Consider the following 23,993-nt stretch of genomic DNA (forward strand, 5'->3'; position numbering starts at 1 on the left):
TCAGCATCTCCGTCGCCCTCTGATAGTTACATCCACGGGGCCGTTGTATAACCACGAGTACAAGGCCGATTATTGAGCAATAGTTTTGTTTATTAATGGTCATCTCTCTACAGAGCTTGAATAGCCATAGTTTCGTCTAAGTATTCGCTGCAGCTAAATAATATCATCAACATTAAAAACGACACTAATAATAGTCGCTGGATGTACAGAACACGAAGCCGAGAATATCCCCAAGGCTACTTAGGTATCGGAAAACCAAAAAAAAAGAAAAGAAAAAAGAATTAGGGTATCAATGATGTTCTGCAGGGGGGTTCGATGTCGTTTCCTGCTTGCCCTCACCATCCTCAGCCCACTTGAGCACCTGCCCCTTCACGTTTCGCATCTTGGCGAAGTCACCCCGTTTCCTTTGTTCTATACCGCTGCGCTCGTTCAGCTCATCCTCATCGGAGCTCGAGATTGACAGTGACGACGAAGACCTGCTTCGTTGTTGGAGGAAGGCCATCTGACCAGCAGAAGATCTCTTCCGTTCTCGCTGTTCGCTCTTAAGGTCCTGCATGCGCTCTGCATCACCCTGACAATCTAGTGTCGTGATGTGGAGTTCAGGGAAGTTGTAAGAGAAAAATTCCTTCAACTGAGGTAGCTTCTCGGCATTTGGGCGGTAGGTCCCGCTATCGTTGTCGATAAAGAGCTCATACCGGCCAGGGTCTGTTGACACTTCAACCTCCTCCCCGTCATTATCGACTACGTGATCGATGGATGAGCGATTTGACACCAACGAGAGCCCTCGACGGCGGTGCTTCCGTCGCCGAAGAAAGAACTCCCCGGAGTAGGCGATGTAGTATGAAACGTTGGAGTGCATAGTGTGTTTGCTCAGCAGGTCAATTCCAAATTCCTTTCCGGTCTCTGTGAACCGAAATTGCCCGTCAAGTGTGAGGACATAAGTGAATATTCTCCCACCTTGAGCGTAGTGCGCAAACTCAAGGAACTTCTGCGTCATTTCCAACGACGGTCCCCGGAACTCACCATCAAGAGTAGCTCTATCAAAATTGTAGATCCGCTCATGTTGGTGGTGTAGTGCACGTGAAAGTACCTTCCCTCGTATAGTATGTGATGTGAACATACTCGAGATCATTGGTCTGAAGGCAAAATACCGATGGTACAACTCTGGTGGCACAGGTCCCTTGAGCTGAAACTGTATAGCTTGGAAACTGTAAAGGCGAGAGATTAGACAACCGCTACATCACAATCTCGTTTAGTCCAAGGTATAGCAGGAACATACTTATAGCGATTGACTGTTTTCCTCCCATCTTCACTTTGAACCGCATCCTTGGTACCAATCAGTCTCCCAATCAGAGGAGAGAAATGCTTGAACCAGTAATTTGGCCCTACGGTATACACCTGCGCGCCGTTGGTACCTGTGGTCTTGCCTAAACATTCGACACTAACGACGATATGGGAATCAGTGTCAAGACGGCGCGAGGCGATGGCAGCGATATTTCCAAATAGATAGACTCGTTTGCTGCCTGTATGCTTCTTCAGCCGAAAGGGCTGTTCTTTAATTCCGGCCCATTGTTCGCTAATTGAGTTCACCTGAATGTACGCATTGCCCAATTTATCGTCATGATCTGCTGCATCCTCATCGTAGACGCGGCATTTCAGCCGAAAGCCAGATGCGGGTATATTGGCGACGATCCATTCCTTCTCCCAGACCGGGTCTCGATTCTTTCGCACTGTCGGCGTTCGATAAGTAGGCACCGGATCTTGCTTGTGCCGTTGCGGAACGTCGACTGTCAAAGCGGCATGTATGTAAGGGTCACTGCTAAAAGATCCGAAATCTAGAATCGCATGTCAGCCGATGTTTTCAGGACGCGCGGTTGCCATGAGGGGTTGACGTGAGAGGCGCAGCAAAGCAGATCTCACATATCGGAAGATATACCTGCACAAGGAAGATTGACGCCGCGGTGAAATGTAAACTTTAAAGTATAACCAGGAGGGACTTGAGGCAAAGGCGTGCCATCGTAACCGCCCGAGTTGGACGGTTCGGCCATTGATCCAATCCTCATAGCCGCAGCCTGTTGCAATTTGTCTGCCTTATCAACAAGCTTTGGCCCATATTTGTCGCCAATATGTTGCGGCCGCACTTGCGACTCGGGATCTTCCATTTGTAGGGTGGTGGGAGGGGTCAGCCTTGCGACAGGGCTTTTGGCTGTTGCCTGTTGATAGAGGGGACTAACGGCAGTCCAGTTCTTCGGAAATCAAAGAGACAGAGACGGGACAGAAAGTAGAAGTGGGCAGAGAGGACCGAAGGATTGGAAGAAAGACGTGCGACGGGATCCACGCTCCTTTTAGTCTGGCTAGCCCATGGTTGTGGGATGGCAGGGCGCTCGTCGGGGAGGGAAGACCGGGAGACGAGAGCTGCGATGACGAACCGAACCCCTCCAGCGAGTCCCACTGGACCACTCAGCCTTACCAGCGCAGGTCAAGCTTTGCCAAGCCCGAAATCTCCATACGTAAGCAGATTCAGAAATCAGGGAGGTTGAATGATATTAATGCTGCAGCCTGGAAGGTCACATGGAATGTAGTCAATGGCAGGGAAAGGATAAGCCGGACGGGGCCGACCTCAGCTGCTCTTTCCCCGTTCAGCCCCGACACTGCCCTTCCCAATATAACAACGGCCGTTTTCCTGCCACCGCACGTGGGCCCTGCGCTATTAGTAGATACTCCCCGGACCACGGATCTCGCCATGTCACATGTGCTTGTCGTACCTACTGTGTTTGTTGTTGGAGTTCCTACCTACTCCGTACAGTGGAGGTCTTTTCCCAGCCTCCTTCTAATCGCTGCTCCAATACTCGTCGCCTCATGCCATTTTCTCTCCGCCCTGCTGCAGCGTGCTCTTTGAACGACCTCCTGGCTTGCTGCAGATGCGCATTCGAATGAACCATTAAATTGACAATGAGTGGACCCCGGCTCCACTCAGCCCAGATGTCGATGGTTGACCCTCGGCCTTCCCTGTATCGGATCGAGGCCAGGAATTCTGGACTCCGTAGAAAGATCCGTTTATTAAAAGGAACGTTTCCCAGGACAATTAATGAAGGTACCACCGGGATAACTATCTGCTCTGCTGATACAGGCAGGAGAGATATCTCTCTATTTCCTACATAGACTTCGCTTCCCCTATAAGCAAATATCAGTTCGATTGGATGTTCTACAGGAAGCCCAGTATGTCCCAAAAAAGCTGGCCTGCAGGATTGAATGATTGAAGTATTGACTATTTACGGCGACATATATACAGGGAATGCGAAACGAAGGTACTCAAACAACTGACGACATAAATTGATGCAACAGCTAAAGACTAACAACTATACACGTGGTGTTTATTGATTTCAGGGCCAAGGTAAACGGGCTGAAGGTTGAAGGAACGGAAGACAATATCGAAACGGGGCGAAAAGTATCCAAGGAGCGAGATCACAGCACACGACCAGCAGACCCACTGCTGCTTCGGTCGTTAGTCTGAACTTTGCGAAGTCCCTTGCCTGCTTGAATAGAGGCCAGCAGAGCGCCCCTGTCTCCAGGGCCAGCGGGAGCCGCGGCAGAGCCAGGTGGTGGAGGGGGACCTGGAGGAGGAGGACCTGGGGGTGGTGGTGGTGGAGCGGGAGGCGCCATAGGAGGAGGTGGAGGCGGTGGAGCACCAGTTGGCTCTTCGATACTGGGCACTGGGGGTGCCGTCATGCCTGGGGGCGGAGGAGGAGGCGGAGGAGCACCGCCAGCAATAGGAGATGACTCGGCTACAGCGGGGATGGGCGTAACTGGGGGTGCAGGAGTATCTTGCACGGGAGTTGCAGACTTCGACGACGGAGACTGGTTGTCCATCGCGCTTAGAGGTCGTGGAGGCGCCATTGTACCGAACAAAATACTTGCGAGCTGTTTAGCGCTACCGCCACCGACACGATCATCTTCATCATCAGAATCCTCGAAGTCAGAACCGGCTGCTGACCAGTCATCATCCGACTCTGGACGGGCGCGAGTCTTCCGTTCAAGGGGAACAGAGCCCGTGAAGCTTGGCTGCGTAGGCTGCTGCTGCTGCTGTGCAAGACGGTGGAAAGGGTTGGTAGACTCAGACTTAGGAGTAGGTGTAGCTTGAGGAACCTCCGGTGGTGTTGCAGCCGGAACATCCGCGGACTGGGCAAGGTTCTTCCTGAAGTAGGGGTTCTTGGACTGAGTGTCCGGGCTCAGGCTAGTTGGTGCTGTACGGTTGCTCTCTGGAGAGCTGAAGGCGGTAGTGGTCTCAGGTTCGGGAGCAGGAGTAGGTTCAGCACCGGGAGTACGAGGAGCAGGTGGTGCAGGGGGCGGCGGAGGGGACGCTGCAGGAAGGACCTGGCTTTGGGTTGGTGTGCTATCTTGAGGAGTCTCGATATGCACTGGACCCTCCTCGTCTGAAGAGCTCTCATCCAGGCCTTCAAGCTCCAGTTGAAGCTGGCGTTCCCGCTCCTTGGCTGCTTCCAGGTCGGCTCGCTGACGCGAGAGTTTAGCCTCCTGTTCTTGCGCGGCCTTCTTAGCCTCTTCCCTTCGCCGCTTCTCCTCCTGCCTCTTCATCTTTCCCAGCCTGACCTGCTCTTCAAGAGCCTGGAGGCGTGCTGCTTGTGCTTCCTGTTCTTTCTCAAACTCGTCTTTCTGTTGCTGAGACTCGGACTCGAGACGTCTGGTCTCTTCCTCCTGTGCCTGCTGCTCCTCCTTCAAAGCTTGCTCACGGGCCAGCTGCTCTGCCTTGGCCGCCTCTTCCGCAGCCTTGGCATCTTCAGCTGCTTTCTTATCTACCTGGCCAGTACTATCAGTCCGGCGGTTGCGCGAAGGCGGGGCGGGCGGCGGCTTCTTTCCAATAGGTTTCGCTGCCGTAGTACCGGCAGGGCGCTGTTCATCAGCAAGGCGACGTTCCCTCTCTTCATCCCGCTGGATGTCTTCTTCCTCAGCCTTCTTGAGCCGCTCCTCGCGCTCTCTCCTTTCTCGTTCTCGGCGCTGGGTAAGGGTTTCCACACCGTCATCTGCAGGCTTGAGACCAGCAGCAGCCATCCGCTCTTCAATCCTTCTCCTGGCGCGTTCCTTTGCAGCGGCAACGCGGTCCTGGTGCGTTACACCGGGCACGGACCCTGTCGAGCCAGTTGACTGCGGTGGGCCTGGACGGGCGGCAGCAGAGGCAGGAGCAGGAGACTCAACCCGAGAGCGTTGGTCCAAAGGAGATGATCTTCTTGAGTCCCTGAGAAGCTGTCAGCGACGTGAAATACAAGGTTTGAATGAATAGGAACTTACTCTTCCTTTCGGAGATAGGCAGTACGGCTTCCACGGTTGAGGTCGTAGATGAAGTCACGAACGACATCTTCCACGCCCAGAGCATCTTCCCAGCGGCGCCTTTCATGTTCGCGAGTGGAACTTTCACCTCCTTCCTTAAGGCTGTCTTCCAAGCTCTTCGCGAACTCCTTGACACTTTCCTCAACGTCACGAGTCATACAGTCGTTCTTCTCCCTCTCTGCCTTGACCCTAGCGTTCTCGCCTTCGAGGCGACGAGTCGCGGCGCCCTCATCATCCTGAGATGCCGGAGCTGGTCTACCAGCAAGTTCAGCAGCGCGAGCTTGCATTCTAGCACGAGCACGCGCCTTGAGGCGGTCAGACTCCGTGACTGAGCCACCAGGTCCGGTGCCAACGATGTTGAGCGAGCTGTTGGGGTGTGCCTTCGCGTCCTTCAGGCGAAACAGTTCAAGTTTCGCCTCGGCTATCTCACGCTCAATGCGTCTGACATCCGAAGCAAATTGTGGTACCTGGTCTTCATAGGCCTGGAGCTGGCGACGCAGCGTCCTTCGCTCGGCGCCAGAATCAAGGTTGCGGAGGGAAGCACGAGGGTGAGTGTCAATGTCGTCCTGCACGCGGCGGATCCTGTCCATGAGGCTCTCCGCCTCGCGACGGTCTCGCCTGTCAAGTGCGTCCTCTTCCTCCGCACGGTTTTCATCTTGGAAGTCGACCGCGTCGAGCATGATTTGAGTTTCACGAATCTTCTTTTTCAGCTGGTCAACTGACAGTTCATCCTCTGAATTCTGAGACGCCGCGGGCGAAGGAGTACGGCCAGTGTTGCCAACACGTCGACGCGCGCTAGAGCGATAACCTCCAGCCGCCTCGTCATTGTTTTTGAACAAGGTAGCATCCTTGCGGCCGACACCCGGAGAGACAGCTCCACCCCGGAACGAGTGGTCCTTGAGGTAACTCACTCCCGTCTTCTGTGGCTGCAGGAATGCACCAGTAGCCTTGCGGTGCTCTGCATCTTGAGAAAGCATGGACTTGACAGTGCCGATTGAGTCATTCAAGTTTCTTGTGGATGGAGGAATGAGCTCAGGAGGGAGGCGACCGGGGACAGGATAGCCGTTCAGCTTTCGATAGATTAAGTGCATGCCAACAGCGAACTCATCCATGTTAAGCCGGCCCCGATTATGAGGATCCGCCAGAGTCCAGATAGCCTCCAAGTCGTTCCTGGCCAGACCACTTTGGCCCATGATTTCGATAGCAGTATCACCACCGATAAATCCCTTGCGGAGGCCATCCCACGCGCGGAAGAGGTCATCATAGATCTTCTTCTCCTCCTTCGTAATAGCCCAAGGAATGTTTGCATTACCAGAAAGCCCGGCAGCGGAGAACCCACCCTCGCGACCTGGCTGGGGCATAAGCTGCTGCTTCAGGGCGTCGATGTTGGGCAATCCTGAGGCAGGAGCATTGACAAAGCCCCATTGACCAGGGATTCCAGTAGGTTGAGCCACGAGTCCCCCAGTTTGCGCAGGACTAAGGTTGGAACCGAATCCCGTTGGCATGGGAGGCATAGGAGGTCGGGGACCACTGTAGCCTGTAGCCTGTGGGTTGTTCATCAAGCCCATGTTGGGAGGCTGGAGTCCCTGTTGCCCAGCTTGCCCGGGAAATCCGTTTGCTTGAGGCATGAGCCCTTGGTTCTGACCAGGGAACTGACCACTGGGCTGGAAGCCGGTTGCCTGTGGAGCAAATCCGGTGGGCTGCGCGGTAAGTTGAGAGAGAAGCTGCGAGTTGCTAGGCTGTTGTGGTCGCGGTTGCTGAGGCGCTGGTGGTGCCGACTGATTCTCCATCAGCGGCGCATCAAAGCTGGGAGCGTTTGTCCTGGTGACCGGCTCCGGCTGCGTATCGGGGACCTGGAAAGAAATGATATCCACCATGCTCGAGACCTCGTTCTTGACCGTTTCTGGGAGAGAAGCGGGAATATCTCTGCCGGTAATTCTAAGGTTGCATAGGTACATGGCCAGGGCGAACTCGGGGAAAAGAAGTTGACCAGACTTTGTAGTGTCTGCAAGCACCCTAAACAATGTTAGCACCACGTCAACACGAGTATCTTCTATTGCGCTCACCAAATCTTTGATAGATCGCTTCCCGACAGCTTCGATCGAAGAAGAAGCTCCTTCGCCTTGTCGCCTATAAGATTAGATGCGTCAGTGAATACTCGTTCCAACAACAACAAAGTCATTGTGCCCAAACTAACCAGTCATTGCCTGGCTATTCCCAACTGCGGATTTAAACAGCTGCTCAAACTTGGCTTGATCCTGCGCCGTAATGAACGAGAGTCGGATGTTGGGAATTCTCCCAGCGGAGGGCTTAGGCGGCGGGGTGGGAGCGGCTCCTGAGACATCCTGGAACGAGTTCGCGATCTCAGAGGAAGTCTGTAGTCCCGTCCGAAGCGGAAGGTTCGCGGTTGGCGTGACCTGGATCTGCGGCTGCGGAGCTTGACTCTGAGGTGGATACCCGCCGTATTGAGGCTGCTGTTGTGTCTGGGGGAAGCCTGTCGGTTCGGGTTGTTGGAACTGGGGCTGCGCTTGCTGTGGTGCTGATGCACCGGGGAATCCGGTATACTGGGCTTGAAGCTGGCCTGGGAAACCCGTCGCTTGCGGCTGTAGTTGAGCTCCGAAGGCAGATTGTTGAGGTCCGAATCCAGTCGGCTGAGGAGCGAGTTGAGTCTGCTGAGGTTGCTGGTACTGGCCCGGCGACAGTTGCGAGAACGGCGACGGTTGCTGCATGTAAGGTTGCTGCCCTGGGCGGGTGCTGTTGGCACCGCCCAGGAAGGAATTCGAAGAAGAGTACATTAGTGGCGATGTAACAGCATCAAGAAAAGAACCAATTCACAGAGTAGGAAAAAGAAAATAAAAAGAATGAAGTAACAAATGAGGGAATCGTGGAGAGGGGAAATGGCGGGCAGGCAGCGATGGGCTCAGGAGCTTTGGTGACGCCGGGCGTTCAGGGACACGCTGCTAACTACTCCCGAAAGGAGGGCTGACTCAGCACAACCAGGCTCAAGCCCAAGCAAGGCCCAAAGCATTACGTATATGGGAGTCGAGTAACCTAGTTAGTTATACATCATTGTAGGCAGCAGTATTGATTGAACCTCTCTACGTATGTAAGACGAAACTCATCATGCAGCAGTGTTCAGGTCATTAAAACTAATACCTATCGCGATCTATCTGGCCATTGCATTCATACAATTTAAGTTCGTGGATAAAATAACCTCGGAGATCTACTCCGTAGCTCCACTAGTAACAGATAATAAAAGGGAAACAAGCATTAAACTCATCAAGTGTAAAGCACGCATAACCAGCTGCGTGCATTGTAGCTGAGGGGGGGAAAGAACCACGCCCCTACTGTCAGGCCAATTTGTGATAACAAGGAACAATATTAGAGCCCATCCGGAGCACCGTTTTGCTGCTGTTGTGTAGCTCCGACCATCTTGCGCAATTCGTACTCCTTGGTGAATTCACGGGACAAGATACCCAGGTCCCGCACTAGCTCGTTGCAAGCGGTAATGACAGCCTCCCTTGGGGCGATTGTGCCATCCGTTTGGACACGGAGAATGAACTTCGGGACAAGAGGATGGGGCACCTAGTCACAATGTCAGTCGCAGTTCGGATTCAACGTCGCAAAAATAGGCAGCTCTGTTCAAAATCCAGTATAGAACTAGGACAAGGGTGTCATACCTTGTAGGCAGCAAAGAGTACATGGGAGCTCTGCAGCAGACGGGAGCGGATCAGGTTGCCAAGCGTGTGGTCTTCTTTGTTGAAAGTAAATATCGCTGACGAAGGGATACCTACAAATAGGTGTTAGTCGATGGTCAAGAGCGAGTCATGTGACTAGTAGGGGGAAGACGTACGGGTATCAATTTCCATTTCAACCTTATTCTCGCCGCTCGCGAGGACGAACGACTCGTATCTGTGTTCAACGGCAGGTTAGCAACAGCTACAGCGGTGCATCAAATTGGGCCCGGATCAAGAAGCAGCCTCAAGCCAAAGGCATAGGCTCAGAGCTGAGTAAATGAACAACCGAACCTCGGTTGTTGATCAGCATCAACATTAATGGTCGATTGACACCCTTTACGGGTGCTGTGGGTGTTGGAGAGCCTAGCATACAAGGTCTCTGCGGGGAAGTTGTGTTGAGGCTTGTGCGGAGGGGACTGCATCTTCTGAAGAGCTTGAAGAAGAATCAAAGATAACAAAGAACCAAGGAAAGCAGTAGGAAAAGTCAAAGCAATGTCAAAGTGATGAATCTCAAGAAGTTGGCAAGCACCAACACTTCAGCTTCAAGAGGCCCGACTGAGGGAATATTCCCATGTCCCAACCAGGAAGGAACATCGTCGCCCAGTCACAGCTGTCATCACCCATTACAGATCAAAGTTGAAGGTCGAGCTTCAAGTACAATCCAGAAATTCACACAAAGTTGCAGGTTAAACAAAAAATGTAAGTCCTTACCTGTCGGGTGCGTTCATATTGACTCAAGGGGGGCCGGCGGCTCAGACAAATGCAATATTTTCGGATATCCAAATGTTAAGAAGCGATAAGCAAAAAAAGCTCTCGACCGTCTAGACACGAGCTGCAGACAATATCGAGTCAATGAGACGGTTTTCACGTTCTCTCGGACCTTGGTCGATCGATACTCGAAGTGAAACTAAGTTGTCACAGACTGCAGTAAAAAATCTTTCAGACAGCAAACGTCGATGCTTCTGGATCGCTGGATATGAAGCCGTGAATAACCTCAAAATGAAAGTGAGATGAGCAAGCAGGTAAGACTGACTTGAGAAAGGAACGTGGAGAATCGAATGGTTGCCCGCAGTTCGAGATACCTTGCCAGGAAAAAGTCTCAAGTAAGAATACCGAATGTATGAGCTCTTCTATACTGATTATCTGGGTGGTGGTAGCTTGCAGATGAACATAAAAGGGTCCAGCCAGCAGATCTTGGATTGCGCCAAGCCCACTGCCTGTTCTAGCCACGTGATTGTGTGGGGTCACGTGAAGGGCTTCTTTATCATGCTTTCAATGTGGAATAAGGCCTCAAGTCCATGGCTGGTGTGGTGTATGGTAGCTCAGTGCTCCTTTGTCGGACCCTTTACTAAGTCACCTTTTTGGTGGCCTCGAATATAGCGTAGTTCCACCATAAATATCGTTGCTGTAAACTCAAGCGGAAGTATATAAATGTTTCCGCGGACACTCAGCCAAATCAACCGAATAGCCGAGCGACCGACTTATACACCTATACGTACCAGAAAGCTTCTTACATACTTTCGAAACCCATAGATCCAGCATGACTCCCAGCTCAGTTTTCCAATTAGTTTACCCCTGGACCAAGCCGCCCCTAGTGGCATCAGCCCCAATGCTAAACATCGCCTCGGCACGGCTCGTCGTCTCCGTCTCAGCAGCAGGTGGTCTAGGCTTCCTCGCCGGCGGATTCGACGTCTCAGCCCTAGAGTCCAACCTCGAAGAAGCAGTCCAGCTCACCAAAGAGTCAGACTCACAATGCCAAGAATACTACACCACGAGCGGGATCCTCCCCATCGGCGTCGGCTTCCTGAACTGGGGCGCAGACCTGGCCAAGTCGATCGCTGCCATAAAGAAGTATCGACCATGCGCCGTGTGGCTCTTTGGGCCGAAGAGTATCCCGGAAGACCTTCTCCCCTGGGCTGAACAAGTCCGCGCCGTGACGAACAGCCAAACCAAGATCTGGGTGCAAGTAGGCACGGTATCCGAGGCCGTATCCGTCGCAGAGGCTCTAGCCCCAGACGTCCTCGTCATCCAAGGCTCCGATGCAGGCGGCCACGGGCTCGCGCAGTCCGCTTCAATAATCACTCTTCTACCGGAGGTGAAAGACGCGCTTGCTGCGCGGCAACTGAACAAGACCGTCCCGCTCATCGCAGCCGGCGGTATAGTCGATGGGCGGGGCATAGCGGCCTCTCTTGCACTGGGAGCATCGGGCGCGGTGATGGGGACTCGATTTTTAGCATCACACGAAGCAAAGATTTCTCGCGGATACCGAGACGAAGTCCTCCGTGCTTCAGATGGAGGCGTGAGTACTGTTCGTTCAACGGTGTATGATCGTGCTAGAGGGATCTTGAGCTGGCCTCAGCGGTATGATGGGCGTGGGGTGATTAACCAATCCTATATTGATTCTGTGGAGGGTGGAATGAGTGATGAGGAAAACCGAGCGCTTTATGAGGAGGAGCTAAGGAAGGGCGATGCGGGATGGGGCCCTAGTGCAAGGTTGACTACGTATGCTGGAACAGGAGTTGGGCTTGTGAGCGAGACACTTTCAGCTGCAGACATAGTCAGGAACGCCCAGCTGGACACGGAGAGGATTCTGCAGGTCCTGAATTCTAAGTAGATGAAAGAAGAAACAGTGAGAAGGGTCTCTTTTGCAGTTCCTTGGATTATAAGTAGAAAGGTTCTAGTATAACATTACTTCAGGTAGCCTTATCAACTTTTCACATGCCAGCTCTGTATGCATCAAACCCCAACTTGGGGTCATGCGAGTGTCTTGAGGTATTATAATAAATCAGCGTAAATGTATGCACAAAAACCAGATGATGTCTCGAGAAAACGCCGAAAAAAATATCTACTCGTGCTCATTAATGTACTGCATTCATGACATCCTCCCCTGGGAAGTTCGTGGTCTCTTTCTTGATCTTCCAGTTCGCTCGTCGTTTCTCTCGGTCCTGTTTCAAGTTGGCCCATCCTTCGTCGTCATTATCCTCGTCAGGCTGGGCCTGGAAGTGGTTGTGTAGCTTAGACGGGGCTGTGGATGCCCTGCCGTAGCTGGATACTGGGCGTATAGTTGTGTTATGCGGGCTTGCATGAGCGGGTGTACCGAGATAAGTAGACCTGCGGTTCTCGTCGTTCCATGGCTTCGAGGGAGCAAGGAAGCCGCCTAATTCGGCCTCGGGCGGTATTGTGGACACAGGTCTATACCGGGGAGCGAGCCCAACATTGCTGCGCTCTGATGGAGCAAGAGAAGGGGCATAGCCACCCCCGTTCGGAGTCACTGGTCTGTTCGCCCCAGGGACAAAGTGCCCGGCTGGGCTATTCAACCTGGAGGACACATTCGGGTCAAGCATGCTGAGCGTCCTCTGATTACCATTATAGCCCGGAGGGCCGTTATTCATGCCTCCGCCAACCGATGGCATCGATGACGGCCTGGCATTTGTGTTGGGTGGGTAAGGCATCGGGAAGTTAGGGGACGCAAGTTGCTGAGGGAGAGCCTGCCCTCCCTGAGATTGAATCATTTGCTGCATCCACTGCATTTGCATCTGCATCATGCTGCTCATTTGCTGGGACAGCTGTATCTGAGCCTGCTCCGTTGCAGAGATTGTTGGCTGGGGATTCGGTGGGGGAGCCGAGTTCATGCCGAGCATTGTATGAGGCCGAGGAACACCGCCCATGTGACCCATTGCCCCCATGTTCCCGGGTTGGTGGTCATACATCGCCTGAGTGTTTGGACTTCCTCGTCGCATGGCTCGGGCCCGTTCTTCAGTGGCGATTACACCAACCAGTCCTCCCGGGGGTAAAGCAGGAGAGGAGCCTGCGGCAGCAGGTGGACCGCCATAGACTGAACCACCACCGCCGCCACCAGCACCACCTCCTCCCAGAGCTAGCGATTCTCTAATCGAAGGCGTGACCAAGCTTGCGCCAAAGTAGGGGTCCCGCGGAAGATTCTTGGCAAAGACAGGCAAGCTGTTCCTGTGACCACCTCCATAATCTGAGCCTGCTGATCCCAAGTGAGGCTGGTGATATGATGCGTTCAAGTTCGACATGGAGTTGGACGACATCAAGCGGCTAGGTGGACGGTTCTTGCTGGGGAATCCGTGCGCAGCCAGTATTCCGAGAGGAATTTCTTCATCCTCATCTGCATCGCCCTCACTGCTCTTGCCGCTTCCAGATGGATGACCAGGGTGCAGCGAGGAATTCGCCAAATTGTGAGTACTGCTGCTGGCTCGTTCATCCGGGCGAAGTGACGGAGAAGGAGCTTGCTGTCCCGTTACCTTCATCATCTGCTGGCGATAAACAGACATGTGCGCTTCCTGCTTCCGCCGTTGTCTCTCAATCTCACGATTCTTCTCAGCTTCGTCCTCTTCGTCAAAGTCACTTTCCGCAGATTCTTCCTCACTGTCAGACGCATCGCTGTTCGCTCGTTTCAGTTCCTGCTGCTGGCGATAGTGTTCGAATTGGGACGGGGTCATGACTTTGTTTGTTGACGGAGGCGGAGGGGGTTTACTCTCGTACTCGACGGCTAGGCGCGCATGAGCTGCGATGGTAGGATCGACATTGTCGTTGGTTCGATCTGGCGTAGGGAGATATTCTCTTTCGCCAGAAATCGTCTTCACGGTATTCGAGGGACCAAATAGAGGAACGTCGTCATCCACCTCAAAGTCAGCTGAAGCCATACGGTTGTGAGCTGGACCAAATCTTTTGTTCGAATTGAGAGACGCCGTGACCATCTTGGCATCTTCGTCATCTACTGCAGCCGTGTTTCGTTTAGATGGGAACAAAATACTCCTCCGTAAACTCCTGTCATTCGTCGCTTTCGGTCTCTCCAAGGAGCGATGTCCGGTGGTATTGGCAGGTACCGCATCGAACATCGGCGATGACTTACGGTGCGCTCCAAGGGGAGGAGGGACCATGCTCTGATCCGCATGGTAAGCCTGGTACACGGGAATATTGTCATCCGGCGAATCGGCGATGGCGAGGAGGCCTTCCTCTGAGTGTCGACTACCCCATGAGTACGGAGATGGATCTACATTCTGCGAGCGATCCGTGCTTATTGGCGCGGGTCGTGGGGACTTGTCTCGTCTCGAAGAGGATTCTGGGTTGTTCGATTTCTGCTTGAATCAGCATAACTTGAACCCACATCAGGGGCTAGAACAGCCAAAGACTTACTGCGTTGTGGATCTGTTGCTGCGCATCAGGCTTTCCGATATCATTAAACATGTTCCCGAAATCGTCATCCATTCGACCGATCTGAAACTCGGTCTCCAGAAGCCTAGGTGGTGTCGCCGTGCTTGTTGTACTCCTGCTGTGAGTGGTATCTGGCGACGACGGTCGAGGAGGGGGCTGCGCAGGCGTTTTGGAGAATCTTCCACCAAACGAAAATGTTCGGCCGGCTGCACGTAGTGCGTTGGTCAGGGGCGGTACTGGGACGTCGGAGATGTTCTTATGCGGGTTTGAAGAGTCGAAATGCGTCTGTAGATCGGTCGAGCGGCGGTTTGATGCGCTGAAACGACGTGATGTTGCGGCCTCAGAAGCATTGCCTCCAGTACTAGTTTGCGCAGTCAGTATTTTGGTCTCTAGAATGCCAAATGTTGCAAGGCAATGTAAGGGCTCTCACAGATTCCTGTACGCAGGGCCATCGGACGCAAAAATGTTATCATCTTCCGGTGGGGAATATGAATGGGGCCTGTCTCCAGTTGTCTGACTTAGAAGATTGCCATCACTGAGTGATTTCCTCCCAGTGGATGGGCGCTCAAAGACACGAAATGACGACTGAGGGGCGTGTTCCACATCCTCCAGAACATTTCCTGACGATTTCCGTCGAGCGAAACCCTTGAAAGGCTTGATCGGCATCGGGATAGGACGGAATAGTCACAAAGAACACGACAAAGACGAATAACAGCAGCTCTTGGTAGCTGCAATAATGCCGATAATATCCCTGCTTGCGCTAGTTGTTTCCCATAAACAATATTTTTCAGCCGAACTCAAGGGTAACTTGTGGCTTTGGATGTCTCAAATCACTCGAAGTCCGACACGAGTGGGGCTTGTGTTTGTAGGATGCAGCAGAGGAATGAAGCGAGAGTCTCGACCGAGGAAACGGTGAACGGGGAGTGGCGGTTCAATCAATCAGGGGTATCTAGAGAATGCTGCAATGGAATGGTCAGGAGGACAGTTCTGAATGAGATCCATTGATAGGTAATAGTTGGTGCTCAGGGCGATCACATACCACCGGGATAGTAGCGGGGCTTCGAAAAATTAAGTATTATCAGATATGAATCCCAATAGTAGCGGAAGAGATCGCTCCGAAAGGCCAGAATATCAAGCAAACGAAGAGTCTGAGATGGAGCAAGAGCGCAACGGTGCGGGTAAGAGGGGGTTCAACGACGACCAAAAGACGGAGAAGGCGCAGAACGAGAGATAGAACGATATAGACAGAGCGAGTAGCGATAAGGACACCGGACCAAGAAAAGCAGTAATAATAACAAGAACCGAGCAATATGTACTAGCGAAAAGGGCGGAGAAGAGGCGAGTGGAAGTGGAAAGAACAGACCATGTGAGAGAGCAGAGACGAGAAGAGAGAGACCCTTGAACCTTGAAATGGGCTGGACTGATTGATGTTGTTCAGTTGCTGGTGGAGCTGGCCTGCACTAGTCCCAAATATAGAAAACGCGACCTTGGAGTCTTGGACCCAGCAGTTTCCAACTGTCAGCTGCCAATAATGTCGCCCTCAAGAACTGCAGTAGCAGTAGTAGACTATAGCAAGGGAGCAAGTGTACAACTCTCAAACAAGCAAGAAAAAAACAGCGAAGCACTTCTTACAGGAGTGGTAGAAGTGAGCCGCCTGCGCGTCGGCTCTGGAACAGTGGGACCTGCCTGAGTTTGGGTTCCAAAACAAAGAGTCTGAAGTCTGAACTGTCACTACTCAACAACTCTGCCAGCCTTGTGACGCTCGATGTTTTTTTTTTCTGCTGCGTCTGTCCGTTTTCTATCAACTGCCCCAGTCCCACTCCTGCCCTCCATTATTGTCACCAGGATCTTCGTGATCTTCTGCGTATCATCCTTCTCATTACTTTATTATTTCATGTCTTAACTCTTAAGCCCCAGGATAAAAACTCGATTCAATGTATCTGCTTTTTCTTCAGGCACCACCCCATTTTTCCAGAGCTAATAAATGCTCTACACGATCCCCGATCAATAGCATTATAGACTAACTATCGCGTCTAACGGAAAAGAGCGGACAGTGAGCTTGGTCGACGGCGTATCGCCCTGAAAGGATCGCCGAGCGAAGCTAGTCAAATGGAAAAAATGGGTGGAAAAGGGGCCACTTGTTATCAAATATCGGATATCGATAAATTCTATTCAGTTCTCTCCCATGCTCGGATGCCGGATGTGCCTTTACTAGTATTTTTACCTTTTGCGCAGCGCACAGCTCACACACTATTGAAAAACCTGCGCCGTAGTCACCGACTCGCCACCGTTAGTTGACGGAGTTTCTGAAACCAGGGAGGGACTGGCGGAGGGCCCTCAGGGGAGTCCCGGCCTAAATTTGTCTCGACTATAAAAAGGTACCTCCTACATAATGCGGCCAGTGGCCACATTCCAGCTGAGAGTGAGACATGCTCTACCAGATCTACAAAAGGCGTCGCCAGCTTCCTTCCTCCAGCCATTCCATCACTCTGCCGTCAGACGGCTGTACCTGATTCTCGAATCTACCAAAGCTAGTCACCAGCTCCTCGCCCAATTCGGACTCAACCCCCCTACATCGCCAGACACTACCCAATTGCTTGACACTATTAAGGACCAGCACGCAGCTCCGAGGTCCCTTAGTTCTGTGGGCCTGCATCGCACTACCCACTGAGAAGTGAGAACCACCGCAAAAGATCATTCCATACGATTCTTAGTCAGCCCCTACTCGTCAGCTTCTGAGGTCACTAACCCACTTCGAACTGGTGGTCTGGCGCGCTGCCCATGTGAGATGAGCTGGCTGTCCTTATTGGCTGGTGGTTCATTCTCCGGGTCGAAGCCCTCGCAAGGCATTCCTCGTTATCTTGGTTTCGTATCTATGGGTCGATGCTGTGAAAAAACGAGGCTGCCATACTAGAAAACGCACTTGCACATCGCATCTCACAAATTGAATCAGCGGTCTAGATAGAGTTGAACCTAGATGTTCCCCGTACCTTGATTGCCGTCGAAAACCGCGTGCTGGAACTTTCGCAGGCAGAGTTAAGCTTACCTAGAGATAGCTTATCTCGCCCTAAAATCAGGTACCTTGACCGAGCGTCAGAGTGTGACTTTCAACTAGTAGGTGCTATCTGTGTAATAGCTATATTCGCCCAAATGGTTGCGGCGATAGTATTCAGCCATTTCACCGCTATTATAGCAGTACACCCTGCTGCCCGCAAGTGGGCAGTAGATGTACGGGTGTTTGTGCCGTAACCCCCGTGTTTGAGATACAAGTTACGAGGTAGTATGGCGGACTAGTATAAAAGTGAGAATGAGAATATGTTGCATTGATACTAGCAGCAAGTTGGTAAAGTCGAGAGAAGCGTGGCAAGCGACAGAGGAGAATTAGCTCGCGGTCACGGCTAGAGAAGCTAAAGGAATATGGGATGGAATAACTTCAAGGGGCCATATTAGATTGGAACGCTTAAGTTTGTAGAGAGTCATGGGAATTCCTTGAACTGGAAGTGAAGATGATATCTGAAAATGAGTGGGTAAGATAGGATCAAGCCTCCGCAAGAATAGGACCCTGAGCACGCAAACCACCAATCAATGATACGCCCTTCGGGACTTGAGCTTCTCGCACGTTGAAACAAGCAAAAGCAACTACATGCTGAATAGCTGGGCAGGACCGGAAAATACGACCCATGAGGTAGTCATCCATCATGGTGTGGAAGGAGACATCAAGCTTTTTGAGGTTAGGGTAAGTCTTGCCCTCTGCAAAAACCTCTTCAAACGCCGCATAAGAAACGTGACGACAAGAAGCGATGTTGAGTTTCCGGACGGTTGATCCAGAGTGGCGCATCAATGCAGCAAACCCATTTGATGCAAGGCCGGTTGCATCTGTAGGGCCATCGGGATTTGAATTGTCGACATCTCGCGTTGATGAGAGGTCGACGATCTCCACTGGCGGATTGGACCAATTATCAAAGAGTTTGGTGAAACCCTTGTCCGTGCAAGTGGGATTGTCGGAGAATCTAAGCTTTGATAGGTGTCTGCACTTGTCATGTATCAGCTCGAGCAGCGCGTCATCGGCCAACGGGAATCCTTGCAGAGAAAGCGTTTGCAAGTTCGAACCGGTCTTGGAGACCAGCTCCAGAAGGTTCTCGGGCTTAGTGTCATTGATCATATTCAGTGACAGGTGCTCCAAAGACGGTAATATCGAGATGGCTTGGAGTGAGCGGTCAGACATCTTCCAGCACTGACTCAGCTTGAGACGCCGTAGACTGGGACAATATTTGCACATGATCTCCACGGTCTCATCATCAAGAGAGAAGTCCAAGTTTGACAGACGGAGAGTCTCGAGATTGTTCCCAAGCTTTTGGAAAACCTGCCGCCAACGTGTATCTGAGACTAGGTTTGCAGCATCCAGTTCCAAGTGCTTGATCTTAAGGTCCCGATCCAGCATGTAGTCTATAACGCGGTCTTTCAACTGTCCAGCAAAGCGGAGATTGACAGTCGTCAGAGCGGGCATAAACGTGAATATTTTCTGAAAGTCATCCGTCTCGAGCTCTAAAGACAGCATTAGTATAATGCAAAGCGGTAGAAAGGAAGGATGAGCATACTGCCAGAATCGCAAATGTCAATGAAGCCGAGATCGGGCCGGAGGAAGAGGTTCAATGTTCTCGGCGTCAAGGCTCGACGTTTAGAAAGGATCTGACTCAGACGGCGTAGTAGCTCCCAAGGTAAATCGCCAAATTCCTCAATGTCATTAATGTTATCAGCGACTTTCTGGTGAGGATTAGCAACTGGCTCTTCAGGGCCCGGAAGTGGACTGACCTTTGTGCACATCTCAACCAAACTCAAGGCGCCCTCCTGGGCAATATGATCAAGAAGATCACTTTGGTTCTGACGACGAGCAGTCCGCGGACCTCGTTTCTTAGGCTGGGATTTTTTCTCCTTGTCATTGACTTCCTTGGAACATTTTCCGCAAAGAAGACCCCCATTGGGCCCTGTTTTGCTGTATGGAGTGACGGTAAAACGCTTGCTGCAAGTCTCACAATTTTCGAGCTGACCTGGCAGTGGCCGAGACCGCTCGTCCATCATTTCTTTAGCGATATAGTCATCGTCGTCATCCGGCTCACCTATATGGCGAGCCTTGCGACGAGCGAACCCTTTGCTCTGCTTGATTTTGGCAAGAGTAGCTGCCTCCTTCCGCTTGCGCTTCTTCTTCTCCTCGGGAGTCTCGCCGACATTGTCTTCGTATTCGTCATTGTCAGCGGCTGGGCCGTCTTGCCTCTCTTGTTCTTCTTCGGCGTGGTCTTCTGCCTCTCTCAATCTCCGCTGATAGTCTTCATGAATTTGAGCAGCAGAGATGTTATTGGACTAAAAGCTTTAGTATATCTTGCAATGAAAGCGATCAAAAGTGCTTACAGCAAGGAAGTCTGTTAGCGCAGAGTGTCTGAGAAATTGTTAGCTGGGTCCTCACATGGGAGATAAGCGGAGTACATACGGGCCCCGAATCTGGTTCCTCGCTGGTCTCCGGTTTGCCCTGAAAACGGTCAGTTAGCCACCAGAACAACAAATAACAGCTATACAAACATCTTGGATGACTGGTAATGTGGTTAGAGCTCGAAAAGGTTGATGTTCAGCGATGTTGCTCAAGTCACAGGACTCGTGGTGATTTCGCGTTCCACTTAACGCGAGAAAGAGCTGTTGCCACCCGATCTCGTGTTCCGATGATGCAGTCCCCCAGGAACAATCCAGAGGCAAAAACTTCGACGAAGAGCTTTTCGACGAATCACTTCTCGGTGGCCAATCCCTGTCCCTTGGCGGCAAACTCGATCAATGAATCATCATTGGCGAAATCTTTCTCCTTTCTCGATCGGAGTCTTGATTATTAACCCGTACCTGGATGTAGCTGCCTATCTCCGCGAGAAGGGAGCCTAGCTTCTGAGAAGCTGCCCCTCAGTGAATTCGCCTTCCGACTTGCCGGTTGATTCTGCCTTCTGATTGATTTCGGACTAAGGCTCACTTTCGTCTCACTGACACTTCGCAAGGTTCTTGCTTCAATATGGCGAGAAGGAAGTCAGAGACGAAGCAGGGGGCAGCTGCTCTTGCAGGTAGGACTTTCATTCTGTTATCCTCACTTCCGCTTTATTCTTTGAGCCAGTATCTTAAATCCAGAGCTAATCAATGAACTGCGACAATAGAAACCATGCCTTCGAAAACCAGACGTACTTCTATGCGATTGGCGCAGGCCAGTACTCCGAAATTCGAGCGCCTTGATAAGATTGAAATCTCAGATAGCGAAGATGAATTGTTGTCGCCGGCTGTTCAGAACCCTCGAGGGAAAACAAGGCTGGCGAAGCTTGAAGTAGCCATTCCCGTCAAGAAACCTTTTCGCCGCCGCTCGGCCTCCTCATCCGTCGACACCGAAGACACACCCGCGGACGGAATTGCCAGCTATGATACACCGGCGACAAGTGTCGCTGTCACACCCGCCGAGTCAGATAGAGGGCTCTCGAAGAAGAGAGTCAGCGCTACTGCTCGGGCGCGGGAGTTGCGATCGAGCAATATGTCTTTGGGCGGACAGAAGGGGACGAAGAGAGCTCTAGCCTTAGAGACAGAGGATTACTTCACGCGCGAAAGCGCAGATGAAGCGTTGGCTAGGAATTTGCAGCTGCAAGAATATGAACAGAGTATTCCGAAACGTCAAAAAATCGAGGATGTCGATAACGAAGCTAGTGTCTCATCAGAAATGGACAATGATGATCTTCACGAGCCAGTGCAACGACCAGCTTCACGGAGGATAGCCGGGACTCCTCGTCGCTCGAACGCTAAGCTCGTTATCCCAGACAGCGATGACATGGATGATGATTCCGATGAGAATTTTGAGGAGGAAGCTTCCGATAGTGATGCTGGCTCCGACGATTCTGCCACGAGCGAAGAGCAGCCGATAATTGTGCAGCGAGCTGCTCGACCCAGCACTGCAAGAAGCGGTGGAGTCCAGTCTCGAAGACGACAAAATGCTACTATTGCAAGCGCGCTTGCCGCCGGAATGAGCTATCGGGTGCGTATTGCGATTGACCTAGCCAGGAGTTTGGCTAATCATTTTTGTAGGCCTACAAAGAGCGTCAAAAGCTTGAAAAGCAACACCCAAGCATCATAACAATGTGGGAAGACCTGAAAAATGATCCTCCCATCACGCCCGTGCCAGCAGCACAGCCCGTCGGTATATCCAGGATTCTCAAGCCTTTCCAGCTCGAGGGCCTGAATTGGATGACCCGTCAGGAGCAGACGCAATACAAAGGCGGGCTGTTGGGTGATGAGATGGGTATGGGCAAGACTATTCAAGCAGTATCTCTACTTATGTCGGATTACCCTGCGGGGAGGCCATCGCTTGTTGTAGTTCCGCCAGTTGCTTTGATGCAGTGGCAATCGGAGATCAATGTTCGTGAAGCTCGTGAGAAGGCTCTTATGGCTTGCTAATTCAGCCACAGGAATACACAGACGGCAAATTCAAGGTGTTGGTCTATCACAACACCAACACAAAGGTTAAGTGTCTCTCCAAGAAAGATCTTCAGAAGTACGATGTCATCATGATATCTTGTACGTCCACACCGTGCATCCTCCCTTGCTTTAACTGACTTGATCACAGACTCTGGCCTGGAGTCCATCCACCGTAAAGAGTGGAAAGGCTGGAATCGCAATGACGGCATTGTCAAAGAAGACAGTAAGTCGCTGTCTCAAGAATCTGTGCGCCAGCGGCTAACGTGTCAAGGTGTCATTCACTCGATCCACTATCACAGGCTCATCTTAGACGAAGCTCACAGCATCAAAGTATGGACTTTTTGAGACGCCGCTTTTATGGTTTTGCTGACTCGAGTAGCAACGTACGACTGGTGTTGCCCGCGCCTGCTTCGCACTCAAATCCAACTACAAATGGTGCCTTTCCGGTACTCCTGTTCAGAATCGTATTGGGGAGTTTTTCTCCTTACTGCGTTTCCTGGAAGTCCGGCCTTTTGCTTGCTATTTTTGTAAACAATGCAAGTGTCAAGAACTCCATTGGTCACAGGATGCCGAGAAGCGATGCACGAAGTGCAAGCACAGTGGTTTCAGTCATGTGTCGGTCTTCAACCAGGAGATTCTCAACCCTAGTAAGTTTAACATTGGCCCTCTTACGAGCATGGCCTAACATGTAATAGTCACCGAGAGAGATGACGTCGACGCTCGAAAGGAAGCTCTTGGAAAGCTACGACTCATTACAGACAGGATCATGCTGCGACGAGTCAAGCGAGATCACACTGCCTCAATGGAACTCCCTCCGAAGCGGTTAGTACCTCTTCTTAACGGTTTAAACTTATGCTGACAGACTTTAGTGTGATCCTACATAACGAGTTCTTTGGAGAAATTGAACGTGATTTCTCGACCAGCATCATGACAAACTCCTCTAGACAATTCGATACCTACGTGAGCCGTGGTGTCATGCTCAATAACTACGCCAACATCTTTGGTCTTATCATGCAAATGCGCCAAGTCGCAAATCATCCTGATTTGATTTTGAAGAAGCACGCCGAGGGCGGGCAAAACGTGTTGGTTTGTAGCATTTGTGACGAACCCGCTGAAGAAGCTATCCGATCACGCTGCCATCACGACTTTTGCCGGCGATGTGTCAAGGACTACATTCAATCGTTTGACACCGGTTCAATTGTTGACTGCCCTCGGTGCCATATTCCACTGTCGATTGATCTCGAGCAGCCGGACATGGAACAGCATGAAGAACACATCAAGAAGAATTCGATCGTCAATAGGATCCGCATGGAGGACTGGACATCCTCCACAAAAATTGAGATGCTTGTCTACGAGCTTTACAAGCTGCGCAGCAAGAAACAGACCCTCAAGTCGATTGTCTTCTCACAGTTCACCTCGATGTTGCAGCTGGTCGAATGGCGCCTCCGCAGGGCTGGCTTCAACACGGTCATGCTAGATGGAACCATGACACCTGCTCAGCGTCAAAAGTCAATTGACTACTTCATGAACAACGTCAATGTCGAGGTCTTCCTTGTGTCTCTCAAGGCAGGTGGTGTTGCGCTCAACCTTACCGAGGCATCAAGAGTCTTTATCGTTGATCCGTACGTTCCCATCCCATTGTCTCATTTTCCATACACTGACTTTTTAGGTGGTGGAATCCTGCAGCTGAATGGCAAAGCGCTGACCGATGCCACCGAATTGGCCAACGTCGACCTTGCGTTATCACACGACTCTGCATCGAAGATTCAGTTGAGTCTCGAATCGTCATGCTCCAGGAGAAAAAGGCAAACATGATCAACGGCACCATCAACAAGGACCAAGGCGAAGCGCTGGAGAAGCTTACGCCAGAGGACATGCAGTTCTTGTTCCGTGGGTCATAGTCTCCATGATTTTCGAGTCTCAAGTAACTACTGAAGTGGAAGTTTGAGACTGTACAGCTTGATTCTGTTTAGTTTACTTTGTTTTTACATCCTTTTTATCCGCAGGTTCCGGGTTCAGCGATAATAATGCTAAGAAGCTTGGGCGGGGCATTCGGGGAACTATCGGCAGGTTCACGGAGCTTATGGAGTTAGTGTTAGTGTGTGGCCTGCATGAAAATTAGCAACCACTTACTACTTCAGTATCTGAAATTACATTAGGTCTTTTGACTGAACTCATCTCTACTTTCGTCGTCAAATCTTTGGCTACCTTGAGCTATTCTCTATATAACAACTTCGACTACTTAAT

At 51.5% G+C, this 23,993-nt stretch overlaps 7 protein-coding genes across 7 annotated transcripts; 2 read left to right on the forward strand and 5 right to left on the reverse strand.

Annotated features, from left to right (window-relative positions):
• Positions 1–75: 75 nt before the first annotated feature.
• Positions 76–2,547, reverse strand: BDV14DRAFT_176336 (C2 domain protein). Its single transcript, XM_073769227.1, has 3 exons — positions 1,937–2,547; positions 1,280–1,835; positions 76–1,208 (listed from the first exon to the last, which is right to left on the reverse strand). Exons 1-3 carry the CDS (start codon positions 2,160–2,162, stop codon positions 290–292), a joined length of 1,701 nt encoding a protein of 566 aa, XP_073626488.1. The 5' UTR covers positions 2,163–2,547; the 3' UTR covers positions 76–289.
• Positions 2,548–2,715: 168 nt separating this feature from the next.
• On the reverse strand, positions 2,716–8,275 carry pan1 (actin cytoskeleton-regulatory complex protein PAN1). Its single transcript, XM_073769228.1, has 4 exons — positions 7,541–8,275; positions 7,410–7,473; positions 5,305–7,359; positions 2,716–5,251 (listed from the first exon to the last, which is right to left on the reverse strand). The coding sequence occupies exons 1-4, from the start codon at positions 8,136–8,138 to the stop codon at positions 3,466–3,468; spliced, it is 4,503 nt and encodes a 1,500-aa protein (XP_073626489.1). The 5' UTR covers positions 8,139–8,275; the 3' UTR covers positions 2,716–3,465.
• A 192-nt stretch (positions 8,276–8,467) lies between these two features.
• BDV14DRAFT_176341 (DNA-directed RNA polymerase II core subunit RPB11) lies at positions 8,468–10,303 on the reverse strand. Its single transcript, XM_073769229.1, has 4 exons — positions 9,792–10,303; positions 9,197–9,255; positions 9,024–9,133; positions 8,468–8,928 (listed from the first exon to the last, which is right to left on the reverse strand). Exons 1-4 carry the CDS (start codon positions 9,806–9,808, stop codon positions 8,725–8,727), a joined length of 390 nt encoding a protein of 129 aa, XP_073626490.1. The 5' UTR covers positions 9,809–10,303; the 3' UTR covers positions 8,468–8,724.
• Positions 10,304–10,350: 47 nt separating this feature from the next.
• Positions 10,351–11,729, forward strand: BDV14DRAFT_176343 (nitronate monooxygenase). The gene has a single exon (XM_073769230.1). The coding sequence runs from the start codon at positions 10,621–10,623 to the stop codon at positions 11,692–11,694; it is 1,074 nt and encodes a 357-aa protein (XP_073626491.1). The 5' UTR covers positions 10,351–10,620; the 3' UTR covers positions 11,695–11,729.
• Positions 11,730–11,816: 87 nt separating this feature from the next.
• Positions 11,817–15,359, reverse strand: BDV14DRAFT_88621 (uncharacterized protein). The gene is made up of 3 exons (XM_073777780.1): positions 14,692–15,359; positions 14,244–14,622; positions 11,817–14,185 (listed from the first exon to the last, which is right to left on the reverse strand). Exons 1-3 carry the CDS (start codon positions 14,925–14,927, stop codon positions 11,939–11,941), a joined length of 2,862 nt encoding a protein of 953 aa, XP_073626492.1. The 5' UTR covers positions 14,928–15,359; the 3' UTR covers positions 11,817–11,938.
• A 2,006-nt stretch (positions 15,360–17,365) lies between these two features.
• Positions 17,366–20,050, reverse strand: rad7 (DNA repair protein Rad7, protein). The gene is made up of 5 exons (XM_073777781.1): positions 19,836–20,050; positions 19,747–19,785; positions 19,668–19,695; positions 18,860–19,619; positions 17,366–18,806 (listed from the first exon to the last, which is right to left on the reverse strand). Coding segments are annotated over exons 1-5 (1,836 nt in total). The 5' UTR covers positions 19,838–20,050; the 3' UTR covers positions 17,366–17,799.
• A 172-nt stretch (positions 20,051–20,222) lies between these two features.
• On the forward strand, positions 20,223–23,992 carry BDV14DRAFT_88710 (DNA repair protein RAD16). Its single transcript, XM_073777783.1, has 9 exons — positions 20,223–20,356; positions 20,447–21,306; positions 21,357–21,686; positions 21,737–21,845; positions 21,895–22,076; positions 22,126–22,393; positions 22,442–22,568; positions 22,616–23,368; positions 23,416–23,992. Exons 1-9 carry the CDS (start codon positions 20,308–20,310, stop codon positions 23,645–23,647), a joined length of 2,910 nt encoding a protein of 969 aa, XP_073626494.1. The 5' UTR covers positions 20,223–20,307; the 3' UTR covers positions 23,648–23,992.
• Position 23,993: the final 1 nt, after the last annotated feature.

The sequence above is a fragment of the Aspergillus stella-maris genome (genome assembly GCF_047715825.1).
Source record: "Aspergillus stella-maris strain CBS 113639 unplaced genomic scaffold BDV14scaffold_40, whole genome shotgun sequence".
In the NCBI taxonomy this organism is placed as follows: Eukaryota; Fungi; Ascomycota; class Eurotiomycetes; order Eurotiales; family Aspergillaceae; genus Aspergillus; species Aspergillus stella-maris.